Source organism: Ambystoma mexicanum, chromosome 13 (genome assembly GCF_040938575.1).
Source record: "Ambystoma mexicanum isolate Mex_15411 chromosome 13, UKY_AmexF1_1, whole genome shotgun sequence".
Lineage (NCBI taxonomy): Eukaryota > Metazoa > Chordata > Amphibia > Caudata > Ambystomatidae > Ambystoma > Ambystoma mexicanum.
Window position 1 is genome coordinate 95,141,392 of NC_090938.1, and position 23,593 is coordinate 95,164,984.

The 23,593-nt window shown below is 46.2% G+C and overlaps 1 protein-coding gene across 1 annotated transcript in view; it reads left to right on the forward strand.

Annotated features, from left to right (window-relative positions):
* Positions 1–23,593, forward strand: part of LRIG2 (leucine rich repeats and immunoglobulin like domains 2) — a 274,622-nt gene that overhangs the window by 71,004 nt on the left and 180,025 nt on the right. Inside the window, exon 6 of the mRNA XM_069633358.1 lies at positions 13,967–14,110. Coding sequence (XP_069489459.1) covers positions 13,967–14,110 — 144 coding nt within the window. The remainder of the gene's footprint in view (positions 1–13,966; positions 14,111–23,593) is intronic.

Sequence of the window (23,593 nt, forward strand, 5' to 3'; positions counted from 1 at the left end):
CGGTTTTATGCGCAGCTGAGTCAGAGGGTCATAGGTCAGCAGTCCAGTTGAAAATCTGGTTAAAGCTGTAGGCGTCCTGTTCGCCTTTTGCAGCACGGCTTTACCAAGGTTGCAGGAGTGCCGAAAACTCGTACCCCATGCCGCGAATAAGGTACGAACTTGCAACTCAATCTATCGGCTCCATAGTACGATGGAAACGTCTGGACATCTATCGTAAACTCCTGTCGGACGACAAGACACCAGCAATCAACATCCTCAAAACTAAAACGGCGACCTTAAATACCACAGTTCTATCAAAATGGAAAAGATCTATCACTAAGGAAATGGAACAAGAAGAAATATCTCAAGAACTTTTAACGAAGCGCCCCCAACATGCCAAAGTCAAACTCCTACAAAATGACTGGATCAAAACCATCGAACAGAAAAACTCCTATAAGCGGACATTATACTGTAACAAGGACAACAGAAAACTAAATGAACCACAACCATACCTGCGATTATTCCCCGATCCAGTGATTAGATCAACATTTCTGAGAATCAGATTGAATATCCTGCCGACAAACTACTATTTAGCCACAACAAACCAGATCCCCAAAGCAAGAAACTACTGTCGGTTTTGCGAAATTCAAACCATACCGGAGACCATATTCCACCTAGTCATGGAGTGTCCGGCGCTGGCAGCTCAACGCAGGCAATTTGGTTCCCATTTCGACCTGGCTTCACAAGAATTGGACGAAGATGAAAGATGGAATACTATCCTCAGCGGAACAAATAACAAATACATATTTACAGTTGTCCGCTTTCTGTCTAACATTCTGGATCTCAAGCAAAGAAAATTGTAAAGCCCTTCTTACATCTTCTTTGATATCGTATACGATTCACAATGATGCAAAAGTTTATCACTAAACTAAGACATCAAAAAAAAAAAAAAAAAAAAAAAAATGGAAATGTTTCTCCGACTTCACAGAAATACTTTATTCAGCAGAGAAAGATGCCGCCACAGCATAACGGCGTCGCCCCAGCCCTTCAGTCCTCAGGGCTTACCTGGGGCGTTGGTATGTTTAGTTCCTGTCTGTTGAGGGAGTGCTTTGCAGTGGTCTTTCATTTTCTTTTGGAGAAGGTCAATTTTGTGTAGCATGGCAGCTTGAATGCTGGTACACCAGGCCTCATCTTTGATTATTTCGTCCGGTGTATTGGGGGGGGGGGGAGATGAGCTCATTAAAAATGGCAAAGATCTCTTTAGAGTGTGATTTGGCATTAGAGATTTGTGTGTTGAAAGCGTTGGCTTTGGTGATAGCTGTCTTATATTTGTGGGAGATTTTATTGAATTTGTTTTTGGTACTGCTGCAGTGGTTGGTTTTCCAGTTTTCTAGTGCTGCTCTTTTGTGCGATCGCATCGAGTGCAGTTATTCAGTGAACCAGGAGTTGGTGTGTAGAGATTTCTTCTCTTTTTTCCATTCAACTGGTGCTATTTCATTGATAGCTTTGGTGATGACCTCTTTGTAGATGTCTGCTAGGATATTGGGGTCATTAGCGAATGGGGGAGCTAACTCGGGGGGTATTGAGGTATGGGCGCAAGTTAGTTTTTATGAGCTTCTGACTTGTGCAGCGCTAGCAGGGTTCAGAGATTTGTGGTTTTTGGTGATAGGAATAGAGAACTCGATGCAGTTGTGGTCAGTCCAGGGCAGTGAGGAGTTGGAGGTGATAGTGGAGAGGCAGTTATGGTCTGCAATCCAGTCAAGAATGCAGCCTTTTCCGTGAGTAGGACTTTCTACTTATTGTGTGAAGCCCAGGTCATTAAGTTCCTTGGAGAGAGTGGCTGCCGATCTGTCCTTAGTATCGTTGAATCCGAGATTGAGGTCTCCTAGTAGAAGGGTTTTGGTGGAGCTTTTGATATTATTGCTGAGGATGTGAATGATGTTATCCTGGGGGTCAGGGGTATTGCCTGGGGGGGCGGTATAGTAGGTGAATGTTGATGGTGCTGTTGGGTGACAGCGTGAGTTTGGCCGATAAGAGGTCAGAGTTGTTGGTCGAGGGGTGACTGACAGGTCGGAGCTGGAGGTTCTCCTTGTAGATGAGGGCTACTCCACCTCCTATTACATTTTGGCCTGTCTTGTCTGAGTATGGTGAAGCCGGATGCTTCATGTAGCCATGTTTCAGTGATGGCTAATAGGTCAATGTTATTGTTGGTTATGAGGTCATGAATAACAGATGCATGAGTTGGGAGAGATCGGACATTGAGGAGGGCACATTTGATGTGAGGTGTGCGTGGTTTGTATGTGGAAGTGCGAGTGGTGGTCGTATCTGTTATGTTATGTGAGGTGGTATTGTGGGGTGCGGTGTGGTTAGTGGGTGGTGGACTGTAGGAGAGTGGGTGTCCCATGCGGGGGCAGCGTTTGGAAGTGGTACGGGAACTCGGTCTATCATTTCTGTGTTCTGTGGGAAGGGGTAGTGTGCTAAGTTTTGTGGTCTGTGTGCGAGCTCCAAGTCTTTCTAGTCTATGCATAATTACGACACAGGGTGTGCAAGGTGGCAGGATTTGTGGTATCCAGGGTAGCGTGATGCTTGGGGTAGGTGAGTGGGCTTAGTGTTGTGGGTATGAGGGGATGGATAGGAGTGCAGAGTTGGAGAGCAGTGAGTGTTGCGAGGAGAGTGAGCAGCATGGTGGTGGCAGCGGTGAGCTTGCAGGACGCTATGGGCATGATTGTATGCTGGGCGGGGCTGTGTGTGGCGACCATAGGGCACGACACAATTTAAGTGTGGTCTGAAGGCGACCTTAAGGCACAACACGATTCAAATGTGGTCTGAAGGCAACCATAAGGCACAACGGGGAGTAGTTTAGGCACTGTGCTGTGGGTATAAGGTGGACAAGACCGTTGTTATGGTTAAGTTGAGAGCCAACGGCAGCCTCGGCATGTGCAAGTTTAGGCCGTGGTCATTAGACTAACTAGACGGGTACAGTTATAAAGCAGGCAACAATGGCATGGGCAAATGCAAGTTAAGCAAATACTCGGATAGGCAGAACCGATATTATGCAGGATACAATGCGAGATTTTGTGAGCCTCAAGGGAGCCACGCTAAGGGTTAGTGTAGGCGTGCATGCCTGTATGGGTTGGATGAAGACCGTGGCAGGTCTACCTTGCCCACGAGTCAGATCGCAGTTTCCAAGGGCATTCTGGAATAAGTGAGCATATACGTAGGGGCGTGTAAGGTGGGTAATGGCTGTGTGGTGTGGTCAGAACGTGTGCGTTTACAGTTAGTACAGTACCTTATGGACATAGCCCTCGTAGATCACGAGCAGCGTTCCGGGCAGGTGATCGGGCAGTGACAGGCAAGGACAGGAGGTATGCCTTTGTGCACACCACCTTCGTGCTGATGCCGGCTTCGCCTGCCGACTGGTGATAGGCTGCTTACTAGGTCAGAGCGGCCAATGAGGGCGCTGCTAGTAGCCTGTGAGGACCCAGATCAATGGAAGTAGGATTTAGCCATGGCAGACGGCCATCTTGGAGAGGCAGCCCAGTAGACAACAAAGGGGGTCGCGCTGGTTTCTGGCGGGATGCTGCCGTGAAATTTGACAGTTTACATACAGCAAATGGGGCTAACAGCGATTTAGTTTATTTATTTTCTTTTCAAGTGCACATTAAGAGGTGAAGACAAGGGAGAACAGACAGAATGAGCTTCCTGCTGTGCTATATACAGATAGTGCGGGAAGGGCAGGGGACCAAGTGCACCCAGTTGGTGAAGTGCAGAGAGAGAACTCTCAGGGATTTATTTCAAGTGCAGTGAGGGGGTAGGGTGAGGGGCCCTGAGGCAAGTGCAGAAGGACTGGCAGGGATGCCTGGGACCTCTGAGACTGAGGTGCACCAGGCGGCCAGTCGGTGAGCTGTATGGGTAGGAATGAGCGAAGGAAATGCAGAGAGCTAGGTTAGCAGGGTAGGGTGAGACAGTAGGAAGAGAAGCGGGATGGTCTTGAGGAGTTTCAGGAACTTGGGAATATCAGGCTCAAGACGTAATTGGAAGTATGGAAGTATGGGTTTGGAACAAGTGTATGTGAGTGGAACGAATAAACTGGGTGGAACCAGTGAAACGGGTGACCCGGGAGAAACGAGAACGAATGGAGTACATGGAACTATCGGAGTGGGCCCGATCTCACACTTAATGTATACCACATCTCCACGCCTACTCTCTTCTTTACACCACCACTCAACTATAATACAGCAATAATGACACCGTTCGGTATAGCTGTTCTCATACCATCATCTGCCTCAAACTCCCCATCACTCTAACTAAACACTGCTGGTTACGCACCCTCCAGCCTAGGCGTTCTCTTCAGGCCTAACGCAGCCAGAATCGGTCTGGATAAAAACCTGCCAGAGGGTCTTGAATTTTAACCTTGCCGCCACAGGGAGCCAGTGAAGAGATTTCAGCGCCGGAGGCATGCAGTCCCTGAGCTTTAGGCCAAGGATACGCCTTGCGGTTCTGTTCTGGATGAGTTGCAGAGGGCGCAGGGCAGAAGCAGGGAGGTTGAGGTAGATACTGTTGCAATAGTCTAGACTTGAGAGAACCAGAGTTCTGTAGACAGTGAGCCGCTGGGGGAAGGCGAGAAAAGGTAGAGTGCCTCTGAGGAGGTATAGTTGATATTTAGATTTTTGAGATGTGAGAGGAAAGAGCGGAATCGCAAATGACTCCAAGGTTTTTGGCCTCACAGGTGGGGGTGGGCGCAGGGCCAAGGGAGAGACCGGCCAGAATGAGAGGGGGTCCCAATGCGAACCATCTCAGTTTTACTGGCATTGAGACAAAGGTTGTTTGCAGCACACCATGACAGAGTAGCAGACAGTCAGGTATGAGTGAAGAGGAGGAGGAGGAGGAGGAGGAGGAGGTGGCTGAGGGTAGCCTGGAGGATAGTTGTGTCTCATCTGCATAATACTGTAAGTTAGAGGTGAGTGGCAACCGCAAGTGCAAAGGTAGCCATGTAGACGTTGAACTAGGGGGGATAGGTTAGAGCCCTGTGGAATGCTGCAGGTTGAGAGGGTGATAGTAGAGAGAAAGGCACCAATTTCGACCTGGGATGGGCGGTTTTAGGGACAGAACTCTTAATATAGGCCTGTACTACACAAGTCTGTAGAATGGCTGAGCAGCCAGGCTTATTTTAGGAGGGAGTTGTGACCTGTAGAGCAGTACAATGAAATCAGTTCACACAGGTATCCAAGTAACAACTTATTCACTTAATAATAAAATATATGTATAATAAAATATGTTTGTATTTCTGGAGCTTGTGCCTCTTCCTCCTGGTGTGAAAACTAACCTGCAAAGTGTGCATTATGCATACAGAACGGCAAGACCTTTCTACACAAGGTGGCTATTATTCGATACACTTCCTGGAAAGCGGTGTCGGCAGCTGATCCGCCGTTAGAGATCACGTGTTCTCCTATCAAATCACGTGTCCCTGATTCACATACTTAGCAGCATGTCTGCTTACATTCGCTGCTTCCGATTGTTTGTTTCGACTTGGTCTGAAGCTCCTGTTCATTCGAGCCACTCTATCCTTATCCTACTCCTTACCAGCGGTTTCCGGACTGAAACATTTCAAGCGAAGTTCGGAGCTTATTTGGTTTGGTTCCAGTTTCCTCACTATTCCTTCCGAGCAAGGTATTTCAAGTAAGCGTTCCTCTGGAGCTATTATTTGCTGACTTCCATTTCTACGGACTTGTGTTCCAGCTCTGCTCACTATCTGTGTGCTAAGCTATTAAGCAGAATCCATTGGCTGACTGCCGGCTCTTTCAAAGTTTCATTTCATAATTGCTGGCAGCTGATTTCCAGTCTCTCCCCATACTCCTACGTCCCGTCCCCTTTCCTCCATACTTATGGGATGCTCTCCGTCCAGTGGGACGGGTCCGGAGCACTTTGTAAAAAGAATCCAAAAAATGTTTTCAAAAAAGTGTCCTTCCTCTTTCTGCGCAGTGCCCGGCACGTGGCCGTAACCCCGCCCACCTTGGCTCTGCATCGCCCATCAGTCCTTTTCCCTGCTCTTTCGGGACTGGACGCACATGCATCCTCGGAAGATTTTCTTCCCTTTTTCCTCTCTGGCTCTCGCTAGCGATCGTGTACTAGTCTGTCTGTCGTTCAAACTAGACTTTCCAGATTGTTCATCGTGTCACCGTCGTTTCGCGAGGGCGGATCCCCATCCTCTTTGTGTAGAGTGCCTGGGTCCGGATCACCGTTGGGACTCCTGTTTTTACTGCAACTCTCTTTCGGTCCGGGCACTTCAACGTCGGTTGGAGCGGTGGGAGGAGGTGTTCCGACGAACTCCTCCTTTACATTTTCAGGCGTTCATCGACGAGAAGAAAAACGCCCAGTAAGTTCTTTACTTTTCAGAGCACCCCGGCCGGGGGGGGGATACCTTTCCAGGTTCCTCTCGGGCCGGGAGGAGCGGTGATCGCTCTGTCACCACGGTTCGCCCTGAGGTGCCCGTTGGGCCTAATAGTTGTACCAGAGTTTTTTCCGAGGGTCTCCGTAAGGGGCCTGTGGATACCGGAGCACGCTCAGAGTCCCCTCCTGTGGGGGCTGTTTGTAGACCCAGTTCTACTGAATCGTGGGATAACAGAGCTTGCTCTGAGGCCTCTGTCGGCTTCCCTCAAAAATAAGACCGGGGTGCGCCCCGAGGCCTTGGTGGGGCTTGCTTACCGAATGGATGTTCGAGGTCCGCACAGATAAGGCTGTCTTTCAGAGGCTAAAGTTACCAACATTTCTAAGAGACCTGACAAGGCCTTACCGGTGAAGGCTGTTTCTCACCGTTCCCGCTCTTGCAGCGACACCAGATCTGTTGAGGGGGCAAAGAAGGAAAGTTCTTCTTTTACCGGCAGTGCCGAGGTCCTTCCTGGGAAGGCTGATTTGGCGGTTGGTATGTCGCAGAAACATTCCAGGCCTCATAGTACCGGCTCTGCCGAGGTTCCTTATGTTAAGGCTAAAGTTAAGACCCCCTGATCCATCGACGGGGACCCCTGCCTAACTTCCTTACGTGCTGCAGTTCCCCTCAGGCGATGACAAAATGGCGCCCGTTCCCGACACGACCGCTGCAGCCATTTCGGGTGCTACCCCCTACAACTACGCCATCGGCCTCGGGTGTAGGGCTTGGTTCCTTGGGTGAACATAGTCCCTTGTGCGCATCCTTACCGGCCAGTTTATAATTGGAACGCCCGGATGCCTCTTCCGCACAATGTTTCGTTGCCTGCTGGGTCGGCACCTTTGATTTATGTGGATATGTTGGTGGAGGGGCCTGTGTGGCACCCGTCCCCCGTTGCGTCCCTGGATTTGTCCACCTCCTGAGAGGCCTCCTCAGGTTCCGAAGCAGTCCCCAAGAGGAGGCCTTTTTCGGTACATTTCAAACATTAATGCGTACCGACCCCATGAGGGAATATTTCAAAGGGCTTTTTAGGGAGATATGTCCACCCACGCCTTCCGGCTCCACCCGTGCCTCCGGTGGTTCTGCCGGGGCCTCCCTTGCCTGCGGTGCCTCCCCCGACTCTTCCGCCTTTGCCCCCATTGTCCACTGTGGACAAGGCTGTGCCCGACACCGTTCAGCAGGATCCTGACCTGTCGGACGACACGCAAGGCGATCAGGACAACAAGGACCTTCCCCGCTCTATTAGAGCTTTTCATGACCGGGTACTGGACATGATGTGCTTCTTGGATGTTCCGGAGCCTGAGGCACCCGCTCTGCAGGAGGGTGTGCTTTCTGGGGCGTTCACCCTGTCTCCTTCGGAGTGTACCGGCCTGTTCCTGCAGAAGGATGTTCTGGCCGAGGTCCGCAGGGTCTGGGAAAAGCCACACACTGGACTTTTTGTCAATAAGAAAATTGACGCGAGATACAGGCTGCATTCTTCGGAAGAGGTGGCCCTGTCATCTTGTCCGCCACCCTCCTCCACAGTGGTGGCCGCGGCCACTTTGCAATCCAGGCCTGCAGCATCCTCTTCCAAGACGGCTACTCAGGTTCTGGGAAAGGAAGACAAGCTCCTTGACTCCCTTGGGAGGAAAATCTTTGCCAACTCGGCCTTGCAGCTCAGGCAGGCCAACGCCGAATTGGTGTTAGCGGGAGCTAATATGCTGATGTGGAAAGGTCTGCCGGAGTTTGAGGAGTTTATCCCGGTCGAGAAGCTGGAAGACTTTAAAGGGGGTTTATCCGACACCAGGGTCTTGGCCCAGGATCTCCTAGAGGCTGCGGCTCATCACGTAGACACCTCGGCTCAGGCCTTATGCTGGGGGTTGATACCTCACGGCAGGCGTGGATTCTACTTTAAGCCTGCGTACATATTCTTATACAATATAGTCAAACAGGTGTTCACATTAAATGCTCAAACAGTATTGTGCGTAATATATATTCATGGCTTAGTGACGTTGACACAGGTAATCCTCTATCCACAGGTCAACGAAGGACAAGGTCTCTTTACATAACCCTATTTGGCCTGCAGGCAGTTTAAGCATTAACTCGAATGCGGAGGTCAAGACAACCATGTTACAAGCAGAACACTGTCCACATCTTAGAACACAGGGTGACTTTGGGAGTGAGAATCAAAATGGCGGATGAACCTAAAATGGCGGCTATAACTGATCTAAGGTCAGGACCTTGCAACACGGAATTCTTTGCAGAGCGACTGGGCTTAGGCCTATATGTACAATAAAGGAAGCATGATATGATTTCCCGTTCGACATCAGCACTTAACATTTTTGCCTTTATCAGCAATATCTGCAGTTACTTGGGTGAGCAACTCATAGTTTTCATCTCTACTTTCAGTGTCATCTCTTCTCTTAGCAGGCTGAGTGGTTTCAGTAGAACAGAGGGTCTCAGCCATCATTAGGAAGTTATATCTGTACAGATGCAGGAGCTCAGCACTTAAGCTGCCATCCCTGGCGCTGACAGTTCCGGATATTCTACGTGGAATACATTTGTGTCTCTGCCTACGCCAACAGGTAAGTGTGGGTTTTGAGGTTGTGTAATACAATTTGTGATAGCTGGGAAAGCACACTGGTAGTCTCCTTTCTCCTACGGCTTGCCGATTGTTTCATGCTCCTTGCCCTTTCCATTGATTACTCACTAATTGAGAGTCATCAATTGGAAGGTCTTATCCTGACCCTAATCTCATCTCACCGCTGTAGTCCGCCAGTAGACCGAATAGCAGAACTTCAGCAGAACTTCAAGCTATTTGAGTATACTCTCACAACACGTATCCTTCACTAAGGTCTGACCTTACGACCTGTATCCTTTGTCCAGGTGGGTGTATATCTAACCAGTGTTCTGTTTATGACACTGATCAACCAGGCGCAGCTTACATGGGCTGGGGGAGAGGTTCTTCATACTGACCTCTTTAGAGAATGCATATTCTGTCACCCCCCCCCCCCCCTTCCCATTTTTCTTGCCAATCTCCCCTTGTAAAGAATAATGGACAAAACTGGTGTCCAAGGAGAAAGCCTCAGGTTCTTCACTGTGCCCTGGGCCATCGCGTATGCTTTCGCCTCACGACAGGCCACCGAAACCAAAGGTCGGTTTGGAAAAATACCTCCTTTTGCGCGCTGAGGAACAGGCGGTGAAAGGCGTTTCGGCATCCCCCAAGAAAAGCAGGAGCTAATTAGGAAACGCATCGGCTTCCCTGCTTAAAGCAAGGATGCTGATTTTGACACCTGTTGGAATCAAAAAGCACACAGGCTGCACCCCCTCTCTTTAGACTCGCTCTCTCTCTCTCACTCAAGGGCTTTGCACCACAAAGATCAAACTCCCTTCTAGGCCACCCATTTCATGTCATGCATCCCACCTTCATGCGACTATACACCTGAATAGTTCAATAAAATCTTAAGTAGGATGTCAAGTTTTGTAGGCTTTATGGACAGACACCCAGACCAACTGTCGACCCTTAGCACCTCTGTTCTAGGCATGCGCACGCTTTGGATTAAAGCGCTATATAAATAAAAATAAATGCAAATAACCAGTTGCTCAAGGAACATCAAGGGTAATGTAACAGAGAAAGAATATTATAAAGAGAAGTGGAAAGAAGCCTCAGGAATAAATAATGTACAAGACCGACTATGCCAAGAAAGATTAAAGCATAATTGTACATAAAACAAACACAGTTAAGGGCACTTCCCACAATTTCCCAGAACATATTAACCTGAACCAAAGAATTCAACAAAGGCCAAAGAAAACAATCCTGGATATTGAGGGGATTGTAACAGAGAAAGGTTATTATAAAGTGAGTCACAGGCAATCCTCAAGAATACATGATGTGCAAGACAGAATATGCCAAGAAAGATTGAAACCTAATTGCAAACACATGGGAAAAGACACTTTCCACCATTACCCAGAGCATATTAGCCTGAATCAAAGGATTCGACAAAGGCCAGAGAAAGTTTTTCTTAAAGAGGAAGAGAAAGCCACAAGTCTGCAAAGAGAACTACTGGTACAGGCAGTAACAAGAGAATATTTGAAAATGTAGTATTAACAGGAAACTCTAAAGAAGAGAAGTGCAAGAAGCATTCATCAGGAGAAGGGAGTCCTTCTCCTGACCTTTGCTTGTTAGAATAGTGGCAGGGTCAGTTAGCATTAGTTTTGGACAGTGGACCTATTCCTTTGGACATTTACTGACTAGCATCTTTGTGAAATAGGTAAGAAATACCAAACAGCAATGGGGAAAGTTAGGCCTCAGTCTCCACATCCTCCTCCTGACGCGCCACAGTAGGCAATCATGATCTCCAAAGGATAATAAAGTCTGAACAGATTTCATTAACATGTGCGGCTGAAGCAGTGACCATATAAATTGCATTCTTCGCATTGCACAACATCAGCTCACAGTTTAGTATGTTTTTCTTTGTTTAATTACCTACAACTAACTATACATTTCTTAATGATGACGCACTTTGTTTTATTATTTGTATTGCGCACCAGAGCCGCTGGTATCGGGGCGCATAGCGTAAGATAATTTGCAGCTTAGTTACACATCAAGGTAATGCAATACATGGGAGTAATAAAAAATGGAGGCTATGTACAAGCAGAAAGATCAAATGGAAACATAGGCATGACATAGTCCAAGATAGGGATAAATGCAATGGACCGTCAGGAATATAAATAAAGAGCGTTTGGGATCTAGGCAGGTAGACACTCTAAGTTATTTACATGGGAACCGAGAGGGTCGGTTCTAGGCACCGTGCGTGCTTCACACTTCTGAATTGTTGAGGGCTTCATAGCGCTTGAAATGTGTGCTCTGTTCAACAAGTAAGGCACAAAGAGGAACACTATTTATGCAAGAGCCGTTTTAAACACTGGCACTTTTATAGGAGATCATATTTTTTTTTTAAATCCACTTAATACCGACTCGACTCTTGTACGGTTGGACCATAAGTAAGCAAGTACAGGTCCATCCGTCTTTTTTTTTTTTTTTTTTTTTTTTTTTTTTTGTGGTCATGAATTAGAAGAACAGTTGTGAACAATGTTGAGAAATACAATATTCACCTGCCTCTCTGCCTTTCTAGTGATGGTGATATATATTTCTATGGGATGAATGTTGATCAGATATATCTTCAGCTTTCCAACTTTTATTGCTAAGACTAATTATTACATTTGTGTTGCCGGTTAAAGAATTGTTGTTCCACTTTTGCATATTTTTTCAAAATGTTGCCATTTTATCACTCGAGCCCTGCTCACAGCTTTCAGTGCTTCGATGAGCTGTTCACCTCAGCAGTTTTGACACCTCAGCAGGAATGGTGATTTAAAAGCCCCTCATAACAGCAGCCTTGACAGCTGGTCCAGAATAGTGCTTCACAATCCCTTCATCACTGCAGTTCTGACACCACGCCCAGAATATTTTAAAAGGCCTACAAAATATATTGTAATTCTATAAAGTGCATCTTGCATCCATTTCGGGCATTTTAGGCATTATTTAGAGGCACAAAGGGGGGGGGGGTCCTTCTATTTCATTGCTGGGAATGACTATGTTCCCATTCCTATAGTTTGTCATTAAATGGCAGCCGCATGTAAGCATTTTGGCTTTTTTGGTGGTGTTTGCATGGAAATTTTTCTTCGTTATTCAGCCCGCTGCAGTTTCTAAAAATCATTGCTTATAGATGAACATTTATGGAACATGTCTACTATAAACTGTAATGAAGAAGGGAGGTGGGCAAAAGGAGCCAAGGCGGAAACGTTGCACTAGGAAAGAAAATATTTTTTTACTCGGAAGGCAGTGGTGGCTGAGGGTTGTAGGTACTTGCCCACGTACTCTACGGTAATGGCAGATTAGAGAACGTTTTTCAGTCTCACTGCGCAAACACAAAGAGAATGGAGACACTGCTTAGATTGCAGATTTATTGGGTGCAACGGTGTACAGCCTGACACGTGTTTCGAGCAGTCCTTGCTCTTCCTCTGAGGCTGATACATGTTAAATATAAAGTAAAATCCCACAAAAACAATATTGTTACACAAAAGCACAAAGTAAAAAAGAAGGAAAACGAACCATTTAAGATAAGATATTTCATAATATCATTCAGATTTAAATGTGGATGGCATGATATGGACAATTTGTCCAAGTCAGGCGGGCGGTAAAGCAAAACCAGATGGAGGGATGATTCCCCATTTAGTTAGCACAGATGTGTGATGGATCTTTTTTTGCAAAACACAATTTCAATTTTGAAATGGTCCAAACAAAATACGTGCATGGGTACACATGATCGTGAGTTCATAGCCAGTCGAAATATATATTAAAAAAAAAGTTGTAAATACTGTGAATTTGATACATTGTAGATGTAGAGGGGATCATAGATCAATTTGGTAGTTTTATCATAAAAGAGAGAGAAACAAACACAACACGATTTTTGTGTGAGTGAGAGGCGATGTAGACAAAGCGGCAACAGTTTAATTGATCCACTGATTGTGTTCACATTTACTAAATAAAAGATGGCAAAAATAGATAGGATTTGATTTGCTATAGTTGAGAAGGAATCAAGTACCTTGTGTCAATTGGAATGCTGATGCAATAGATCGTAGATAAGTATAGTTGGGCTGCAAAATTGCAATGTTTAATTACAGTGAAGTACGGGTATGTTCAGGCAAAAACAATGGCCAAAATAGCTGGCTCAACAATCCATAATGTATTCTAAGCGGAAATCGCATAACCTTTGTAATATCCTCGCACTTGCAGCAATTTGTGCAGTAAGCATCCGGACTATACGTGTTGCAGAAGTGAGAAGAGTATTGGTACAAGGCGTGTTCATAGAAGGTGGAGTCCCGGCAGTTGCAAAAAGAAAAAATATAAACCAACCCATTATGAGCGTGTCGGCCGTGTGCTGTGTTATTACCTCTGTCAAAAACAGATTGCAAGACCACTGCAGTCTGCCAGTGGTCTAAGGGACCATAGAAAATCACATACCCCGGTGGTTTGCTACTGAATGCGGCTGAGTTCCTACACGGGCGCCGGTTTGCTGACTAATGATATTGACGCGTGTTACTGAGTGAGAGAGCGGCAACCCAAACCGGTTAGATAGTGGGGCCGCCATCTTGGAAAGGTGTTGGTTGTACTTGGTTTGGGTGGACACCTACCAGGACAACTTTGTAATTGACATTGTTCAAGTCAATTAAGTGGGTCCAACATACTAAATATAATAGTTGAAATTAAGAATGGGGAGGTGCGGGTTGCTGATACTGAGTTAGATCTATGTTGAAAATCAATGCGGGTTGTGCTCTCGCAATTAACCGAGCATGCGGTGAATGCCGTAATTACAATGCGAATTGCTAATAATACTTATTGTTGAAAAGTCTTGTGTGATTGTGCTGAAATGTATGACGTTTATTTGGATCGATTGGTTCTTTTTGTACAGTTTCTTTTTTTAGAACTAGTTTTGTCAGCAGAGATGTTGCTGGTGCAATGTACATGGCTTTTGTTTTCTGGAAAACCTGCATTATATTTTTTTTATTTTCTTTATCTTAAAGAGAACTTAAACGGAACAAGATTAAAATGGTGGAAAGTCTGACCTTTCAAGGGCTGGATTCTTTAAAGTCTTTGAAAATGCAGCGCAACGGAATAAGCGAACTCATGGACGGGGCGTTCTTTGGTTTGGATAATATGGAACAGCTGTAAGTACCTGGGTGTAATTGAAGGAATCAAAGCTACACATTTTGTGCTGATCATAAAAAGGAATGTATTTGGAATGGAGCATAAAGATTACCTGCTTTTAGTTATTTTATTTATTGGGCATTTGTTTGGCGCATATACAACAGAATGGTGTTTCCAGACACCACAACGCAAAGTAGGGAGGGAGCAAGGGGTAAATAACAGTGAATAACTTTGCCATCTAAGGCTGTAATCTCCATCAGTCCACGCCACACGGTACTTATTATTCATACTTGCAACATTCTTTATTTGGGGGTCCCTAGAGGCCCCTGATTTATGTCCCCTCTCCATTGCTGCTTTCTCCTAATCATAGCCAAATTTGTGGATAGCATCCTGTTCGTTTAATACCATATCCATCACGGTCTCTGAATAAAAAACCACTCGAAAAAAGTCGTACCTAAAAGGATGGACAAAGTCGACTAGCTTTAGGTCTCCAGAGGTTATTAGTGATAGACTAGGAATTTCCCCAAACATAGCCAATAACAGTTATACCCCATGTAAGTGAAACCTATACACTTTTTACAGGAGCCATCAGCAGCTTAAAGGCATGTGTAAATCTAAAACTATTTTTGTGCCTAAAAAAGACCAGGGAAAGCAAAACAGTGTTAAAGTTTATGAATGACTCAAAGTTATTCTAGGTAGGTAAAACCCAATACAGACTTATTCTGGACAGGCCAACAGCAAGTCAGGGGAATCAAGACCCAGTTTGGAAACTTTTACACAAATTTTCTAAAAGAAATAGTTAAGTGAAGCCAACAATATTACTTTTGGCCAAGAGGCACAACCAATTCACAGGTGAGTAAAATAACCTTTCTACTTTTTAGAATGGAAGAATATTTCTAAGGTTAGTAATAACTTTTGTAACTGTTCACTCTGAGTTGCAGTTAACAACCAACTATTTTACAAGTTAGTAACTAAAATGTTAAACGCTTATTCTCTTTTCTAGGCAAAATGCCCAATCCTTAAAACATCTTACCCTTATTCTTGAAGCATGAGTGCTCTCAGTGGTAGAAGGGGGACAGGTGGGGGGGGGGTCACTAGGTTCTAGTGGCCACAGGCAGTGTCAGGATAGGTTAAGCAGCAAAAGTCAGAGTTCCTTGGGAAGACTGTTCAAACAGGTGGGTATTTTGCGTTAGTTGAAGGTCCAGGGGTTTCACAGAAGACAACCTTGGAGGAGTCCAGCAGGGGCCTGGGTGCACTGGACGGGAGGACTCCCAATCACAGAAAACACCCCAAAACTGCCCGGGAATCCTAAGAGACTTAAGGTAGGTAAGTAAGTAGCCAAGCCAGCACAGTACCTCAGCACAGAGGATTTTGCAGCAGGAGGACTTCAGGATCTTCAGCCAGAAACCTAGTCTGTGGATTCCTTGTCGTGGTGACTGAAAACAGTACCTTGGAAGGGACTTTGCAGCAGGGATACACAGGGAATGCTCTAGGCAAGGTTTTTCCTCATGGCTGGATGCGGCTCTGTGGATTTGGCACCTTTTCAGGAGCACAGAACAAGACGGAATATCACTGGTCAGATTCTTGTTGTATGCAAGGTCGAGCACTCTGATGAGGGGACTTTTTGGATGCAAGTCATGCCTCTGGGGATCCAGCAGGAGGCTCACGAAGATTCTGCGTGATTCGGAAGACCGTGCACCACATAATGGCTAGAGGTTCAAGGGTATTGGGGTATTGCAGCCCGCCAGGTTGAAGCACGCGTGGGATGGCTTAAAATGCAGGTCTGCTTCAGTCTAGTGGGTCTCGCCAGGCTATGGGTCGGGGTCGTAGTTTTCGTAGTCTCCAGGTCAATTGGAAGGAAGGGCTACAGCAGGCTATGGTTACACAGCAGGCTCTCCGGTATCTGGAAATCGTTTCAGCTGCAAATTCGTCCTCTTCGGTTTTGGTTCCAGTGGCCGACTACCTCTTCAGCTTCCAGGTTCAGACTTTTATGCAGAAACCTAGCCACTCAACCCGCCTTGCAACATACAAACTTGGGTGGGGGTGGGAGTGCGGGGGGTGTCAATCCCTTGAGGACAGCCAGCCTTCCAGTCTGAACTGGAATCTCGCACTCACACTGGAAGACAAAGGGCTGCAGAGGTTTTGACTCCTCCCTCGCTTTCTGCCTTCGGACATTCTGAAGCCCACAGGACTCCCGCTGAGAGATGAAAATCACACAAAGGAATTTCCTGCCTTGGATGTCGGAGGATGGAACAAAGGCCAATGAACACTAAAATGAAGAAAAAAAACAAGGCGGAGGAGTGGGGGGGCATTTTGTTAAAACGAGCACCCATGTCTTTATCAGGGCTGTGCAAACAGTCTGCGGTAAAGGTGCACCAAATTAAAGTATCACTGCCACTAGCCATTAAAGGGAAGTTTGTCCTTGTAACATAAATGTTAAATTTTTGTATCCCCTTTCACACAAAAAATGTATCTTCCCAGTACTCCACATGTGGTGGGGTGTGCTGGTTTCACCAAATAACATGTAAAAGGGATACACAGATCATTTCTACCTTTTAGGAACTGTAGTTCTCTCATGGTCAGCCAGAGAAAGTTAAAAGGGGAGCCCTAGGGCAACCCAGTAACAATAGACCCGTATTGCCAAAAAGTTGTCGGGGGATAACTTTTAAAAGACACTATGGAGAGTTTTAAAAATGACACCCATAAAAAGAGTAAAAGATTCTGTGAGTGGGGAAAAGGTTCCCACTCACGGCAGTATAAGGAAAAAGAATCCAGAATATCAAAATGTTCTGAGGTTGACATAGTTCAGGAAGATGTATTTATTTTATTTATATTTATAAAGCGCGCTAACAGGCCGGTGGCATAGAGACGCTGTTGCATGAAAGTGTCCAAGTTAGTCTTTGCTAGAAGTACAGGTTACAGTGTAACATAGTTACATTACGACGGTCATAGACAACATTTGTCAATTTAGGCTTTACAGGCTTTGCCTGCCCTGCATTCATATGGCAAGGTCCGTGCCGACAATACATGCAATTTACCTCTTGATATGGGGACTGCACCAGGCATAGATACATGAGACATGATTGAGTTCAAAGTTAAATTTGTATGTACTGTCTTACCCCAGACATTGCAGCGTGATCGGGTCTTGGGTATGGGGAGGCTCATGTAGTTCCAGTTTCTTATCGTGGTACGAGTTGGGCAGTGTGTGGCTATTAACCATGCAACAGTTCGTAGGGTAGCTGGAATGTACAGCAATGATGGGCACAGGCCGAGTGTTGACCGCCCTACCGTACTTCTGGCACTGACGTGCACGGACATGGGCCTTCTCTGCAGGCCTTGCCTGCAGGGGGCGGCTTACGCCATCCGGCAAGATGAAGCGACGTTGCTGGTTGCTAGGCAACCAAGTAAACAGCCAGCGCTCCTGGAGACTGGTTGTGCTGTGAACAGCGCAGCCATTTTGGTAAATGCAAAATTGTGTCATGATGCGGGCTGCTCATGCAAGCCGCTTTGTGGGTCACTTGCTGGGTACATTTGCAGCCAATCAGAGAATGCGTTGAGTGTTCTCAGTGGCAGAAGGGGGGGTCCCTAGGGACTTGTGACCAACAGACTGTCAGAATAGGTTCTTAAGTAGCGAAAGTTCCTTAGGAAGACTACAAACAGGTGAGTACATTACTTTTTGAGTTAGAAGAGGATCCAGGGGCTTCACAGAAGACACCCTAGCATGATTCTAGCAGTGGGACTGGGTGCACTGAATGAGAGGCCACCCCATCACAGGAAGCACCCCACAGCGACACAGAAATCCTAAGAGACTTAAGGTAAGTACATACCCATGCCAACACAGTACCTCAGCATTGAAGATTTTCCAGCAGGAGGACTTCAGGATCTGCAGCCAAAAACCCAGTCAGTGGATTTCTTGTTGTGGTGTCTGAAAACAGTACCTTGGAAGGGACTTGGCAACAGGGATCAATGAAGAAGGCTCTAGGCAAGGTTCTGCGGATTTGGCACCTTTTCAGGCAGCACAGAAGACAGAAAATCGTGGTTGAATTCTCGTCATTACAAAGGTCCAGCACTCTGGTGAGGGGACTTTTCAGACTCTATTCATGTGCCTGAGATAGACCAGTATGCCAATGACGTTTCAGCGAAATTCGGAATCTGTGCACCGCACTATGGCTCGAGGCCCCCAGGGTATTTGGGTATTGCAGCCCCACAAGGTCGCAGCAACGCATGGGATGGCTCAAAATGCAGGTCTTCTTGAGTCTAGCTCTGGCCAGGGTCATCGGAGTCCCCAGGTCGATTGGAATGAAGGGCTACAGCATGCTCTGGTTACACAGCAGGCTCTCTGGTCACACAGCAGGCTCCCGAGTCACTGGAAATTGTTTAATCTGCTTTGCCTTCATCCTCTTAGGGTTCGGTTCCAGTGGTAGACTTCTCTTCAGCTACCAGGTGCGCAGTACAGGACCTACAGCACAACATCTGCATGCTCTCCCTGCATTTTACAAGGGGCGGTCTGGTGTCCAATCAGGACAGCCAGCCCTCATTGAGATTTGGCCCCATTCAGGCAATGAGAAAGAAGGGCTGTAGAGTTTTGGACTTCCTGCCTTCACAGACAGAGACTGGAGCCTGGGCAGGGAGTCGAAGGGACTCCCGCCGAAGATGAAAATCGAAAGAAGGAATTTCCCGCCCTGGATGTCGGAGGAAGGAACTAGAAAGGACAAACACTGAAATGGTGAAAAAAAAGAAGACAGTCCATTTTGGTAAAATGAACACCCTTAGGTGCCTTTTAACGCAGCTGTGAACACAGCCCGCGGTAAAGGTGCACCAAATTAATACAAGGTATCACTGTCGCCAGCCATTGAAGGTAAGCTTGTCCCTGTAACAAAATTGTATGAAAGGTGGGGTGTGCTAGCTTCAGAGAATAAATGTAAAAGGATCCATAGATCCTTTCTACCCTTGGGAACTGTAGTTCTCTCAAGATTGGCCAGAGAAAGTTAAAAGGGGAGCCCCTAGGGAAACCCAGTAACAGGCACCTATTGACAAAAAATTGTTACAGGATAACTTTAAAAGACCCTATGGGGAGTTTTAAAAAAATGACATCCATAAAAAGAGTAAAAGATTCTGTGGGTTTGGAAACTGGTTCCCTCTCGCAGGGGTGTAAGGAAAAATATCCCACTAGTAAAGCACAAGGTTCTGGGGTTGGCCCAGGTCAGGAAGATTTGCCATTTCTATGAAAATCTTACCCAACACCTTTTTCATTTGTTGGTCCAGTACACACAACCTTATGTGGAGTCGCACATCTCATGTGACCTTTTGTTACACTAACTAACTTGAATGGCTGGTGGCAGTGGTTTCGTTTTACTACCTATTGTGCATTGTATCTGCAGTCTTCTTTTTTTGCTATTTCCTGTTTTTGTTCCTTCTGGGCTTTTACTCTGTTTCGGCCAGGTTTGTGTCCATTGTGTATTTTGCCTTTGATGGGATTCAGCCCTGAAGCCCGCCCAGGCGCCAGTCTGTCTGGGAAGGCAGGAAGTGAGGGAGGAGCCCGAAACACCACTGTCCTTTTCTAGAAGGCATCCCTGACTAAAACCATTTACAACTGGGTGGGAGGCAGTCCTAGAGGACACCCCCCCGGGTGATTGACAGCTTAGTGCTGTGAATGAATGGGATTTTGCCTGTAAGGGGAGAGTTTTGGGACTACAGGCAGAGCCGACCACTGGAACATCAAATCTGAAGGTGTAGAGAGAAGCCAGCGGCACCTTCCAGGATCGCAAAAGCACTGGTGCAGCTGTGCTGACCCCATTTCCCATCTACTGGGGAGCTCCACCAAGGACGACTTCCTACCTTAGGCCTGTGGGACCAACTAGCCTCGACCTGCTTTGTTCTGGGACAACCCCTTTGTCTCTGCGACCTTCCTGGGCTGCAATTTCCCCATAGCCGGGTACCTGGACCATACACGAGTGCATAGTCTTCCAAAGGATGAATCCGGCTGAAACTTTGCAGGCATCCGTGTTGAGTCTACAGAAGCAAGAAATCTTCTTCCAGAGTCCCCTCGCAAGAGTTTACGAACCCGGAAATTCCTACCAGGGATATTCGTTCCTCTTTCCTCCTCCCTTTCGTCACCACGACCAAGGTCCAGAACAAGGGTCTGCATTGCTGCATCAATAAGGAAGTCAGCTGGGACATCTGCGTCAATTCTAATGTACTGTGGGGCTTTGGCTTTAACCACCTTTAGCCAAATCTAGTGCTTCCTTGCTTAGGTAGTGCTTCTTTATATCCTTTTGAATTACTCCAATTCACTTGTGTAGGCTGGTTTTTCCTCAAGGAATTACTGACGGTTGAACTAACTTTTACTAAAAAGATTGCATCAGAACTAGAACTGTCCTATTGTCTGTGGCTGTCATGCCTCCCTAAAGGCATCCCTTATGAACCCTACTGGCTTTGGCCGTGCTTGTTCCCTATAAAGGTTTTAATTGTTTGACTCGCTTATTGCTGGAGAAAGGACTTCCTACATCCCTCTGGGAGAAAATATGTTTGCTGTTTTATATAGCGCGCCTAACCTAGGTATCTGGGCGCATTTACATAGTTACATATAGATGAGGAACCGGACAAGGAAATGGAGATACATGAGACATATGTTACAATTATTACTTACAATTATTTACAATAAATAATTATCAGCATCAGGCATTCTATATTACAGGATTGCAATACAGATATGGTAATGCATAATTAAACATGAGAGAAGAGCCAGATTTTTGTTTTTTTTTCTGATGGTTCTGTTAAGGCTACAGGCAGGGAATTTCAGAGTTTGGCTGCCAGTACTGGGCAATTGTTAAAATTCAGCAGTGTCCTATTCTACTATAAACACTTTTTCCCTCAACTAAATAGTGTATGGTGAACTAGAAGTGCTACTACTGACCTTGATTGATGTCACTGTGTGCTGGAAATGTTTTAGTACATAAAGAAAATACTCGCCTGCATTATTGCTGCTTGAAAACTTGATCCTGAAATTCTATTGAATGTTACTATTAGTTGCTGCATGTTTAGTATTGTTCTTTTGCTTTGTGTATATATAAATAAATGATTTAATATAGCTTTTAAGGTTGGAAGTGTTTACTTGAATACTTGTATTTACTGATTTCATTGTACTTCTCACAGTACCCTGTTAGGCAGGATTGTTTGCAGTATCCTTTTGAAGAATATAGCAACCTTCACCTCGTGGCAATAGGACCCCAACCTTCATAAGTCTGTACTACACAGGTTGGTAGTTTGGCTGAGCAGCCAGGCTCATCTCAAGAGGGGTCAATGTGAGCAGTAATGTTGTGACCTAGAGTTTCACAGTGACAGTTATTCAAATAAACACTTATACTCCAGGTTTCTTGATTAAACAATTAATAATTTAAGTCGGTTATATAAGCCTCCTTTAGAAGGGAGCAAAATATGTAACAATTATAATACACTTCAAAACACACTGTTTTTCTCTAAATCAGTTGATGCCCATTGGGGATGGCACACACACTTCCTACACCCTCAGGTGACTTAAATAGCTAGGACACTGGACATTGATTTACCACTGGTACATTTAGTGAACTACTGACTGAGTTTAAAGATGGAATAGAGGAATAAAGCAAAGGTTAACAAATAATTCATAAACTGGTACGTATTTTTTAAACCTTCCACTCCTGGGGGAAAGGCAAAAGCACAGTCTGAGGTAAGAAGTCTCTCTCAGGGAGCCAGGACAGTAGTTGAGCAAAGTCTAGGGGAGCTGAAGATAAGTAAGTCTTGCAGTGTTTATAGAAATGTTTGTAGAAATAGGATTCACTTGAAGGACCACAAGCTGGGAGGCTTGTGAGGGGCAAAGCTGTAACCAACTCTGCAAGAGCAACCAAGATAAGTCAACTGAGAACAAGTAAGGCTACACAACTAGGTAACTCTTAACATTACAGTACCTTTAGTTACAAGAAATGGTTCCAGCTGGCTTCTGTTCCTGTACAGCTCTGTAGATCCTGGTGTTCCTGGGCTTCAGTCATGGGGACAAGAGGGAGGATGTCTGGGGACTCCTGCACTGCAATGGGAAGGTCCGCGGTAGCAATGGGCAAACTTCAGCGGCACTTCGTGGTTTCAGCTCCTCACGTCTGACAGCAAATAGCAACACTGCGGTTCTCGGATACCACTTCAGACTTTCCTCGTGTCAGGGGCCCAGCACTCTGTTAAGGTGGCTCAGGCTTTGTCAGTCCTGCTTCAGGGAAGTACGGAGGATCTACCTGGCGCTCGGGTCCGACTTAAAAGCGATCCACTCAGTTTGGTGTTCCTCTCCCTGGTACTACGGTTCCTGCAGCATCAGCAGTGGAAGTACAGCCAGTTGGATGTCGAAACAAGTTCGAGGGTTGATTAGTCCCACCAACCCAAGGGGAGAAGTCCTCCTTGCAGGGCTTCTCTAGTCGTAACTAATTCGGAGCTTCCGTACAGCAGCAGGGCTTCACCGGGCAAACCAACGGTCCAGGAGTTACGGCAGGTGTCTTAGTTCTTCTTAGGATTCCTTCGTCCAGTGGTCGACTGCCTTCAAAGCCAGAAAGCCTTGCCTTTTATGCAGGTTTCTCCCACTTTCCAGTTTAGCTGTCAATCACACAGCGGGGTGGCTGTCCTCTGAGGACAGCCAGCCGGCCAATCACCTTTGGGCGCATTCCTGTAACCAAGGGGATTAAGCACAGGGAGTTTCGGGCACCTCCCTCACTGCCTGCCCCTGCCAGAGGCGGGCTTCACTTGTGAATCCCGCCTAGGGCAAAACAAAGGGACCAAACCTGGTTTGGTGCAGGACCTTACAACAAGAATGTCAAAAAAAGAAGACGGCCATTTTGACAAACGCAGCCTGTGGTAAAATCGCACAATTTTAGTAAAAAGTAAACCACTGCCACCAGCCATTAATTGTAGAAAGGGTAACCTAAAACATTTTACATGAGAAACTAGACAAAAGGGATACCAAGTAACCCCTTCAGCACCCTATTGAAAGATAGTGTGTGCTGGGTCTAGAAAGTTACAAAATGTAAGTAAAGTCAATTTCACTTCACTGCTCTTGGAAACCATAGTTTTACCAAGAGAAGGTATTTAAGCCTTTGGGGAATCTAAGGGGCTTCCCAGTGCCACTGCACTGAAGGTGCTGTGTCACAATTGTCACACTCACCCGTGTCTCTGCAGGAGCGATGGACGAGCCTCCCTTGACCCCCGAGTCTTCACGTCCCCTCTTTCACCCGGAGGATACCGGTCAAATACAATGTGTACACTCAGACCTGAATTCACCCGATTCCTCTGGGCCCTTCCCTTCTCTTTACTGTGTGCTGTGATGTCCCCCTATGGGCTTACCTTGATCTTTATTAGGGTGTGCACTCCATCCTGCATTTGCAGGGGCGCGATTCACTCATGTGATTGGTGCCAATGTCTGTAGGCTGAGTTCAGTTGCCAAACACTGTTTTATGCATTCACAGCGAGGCTGAGAGTTCAAGGCTCCA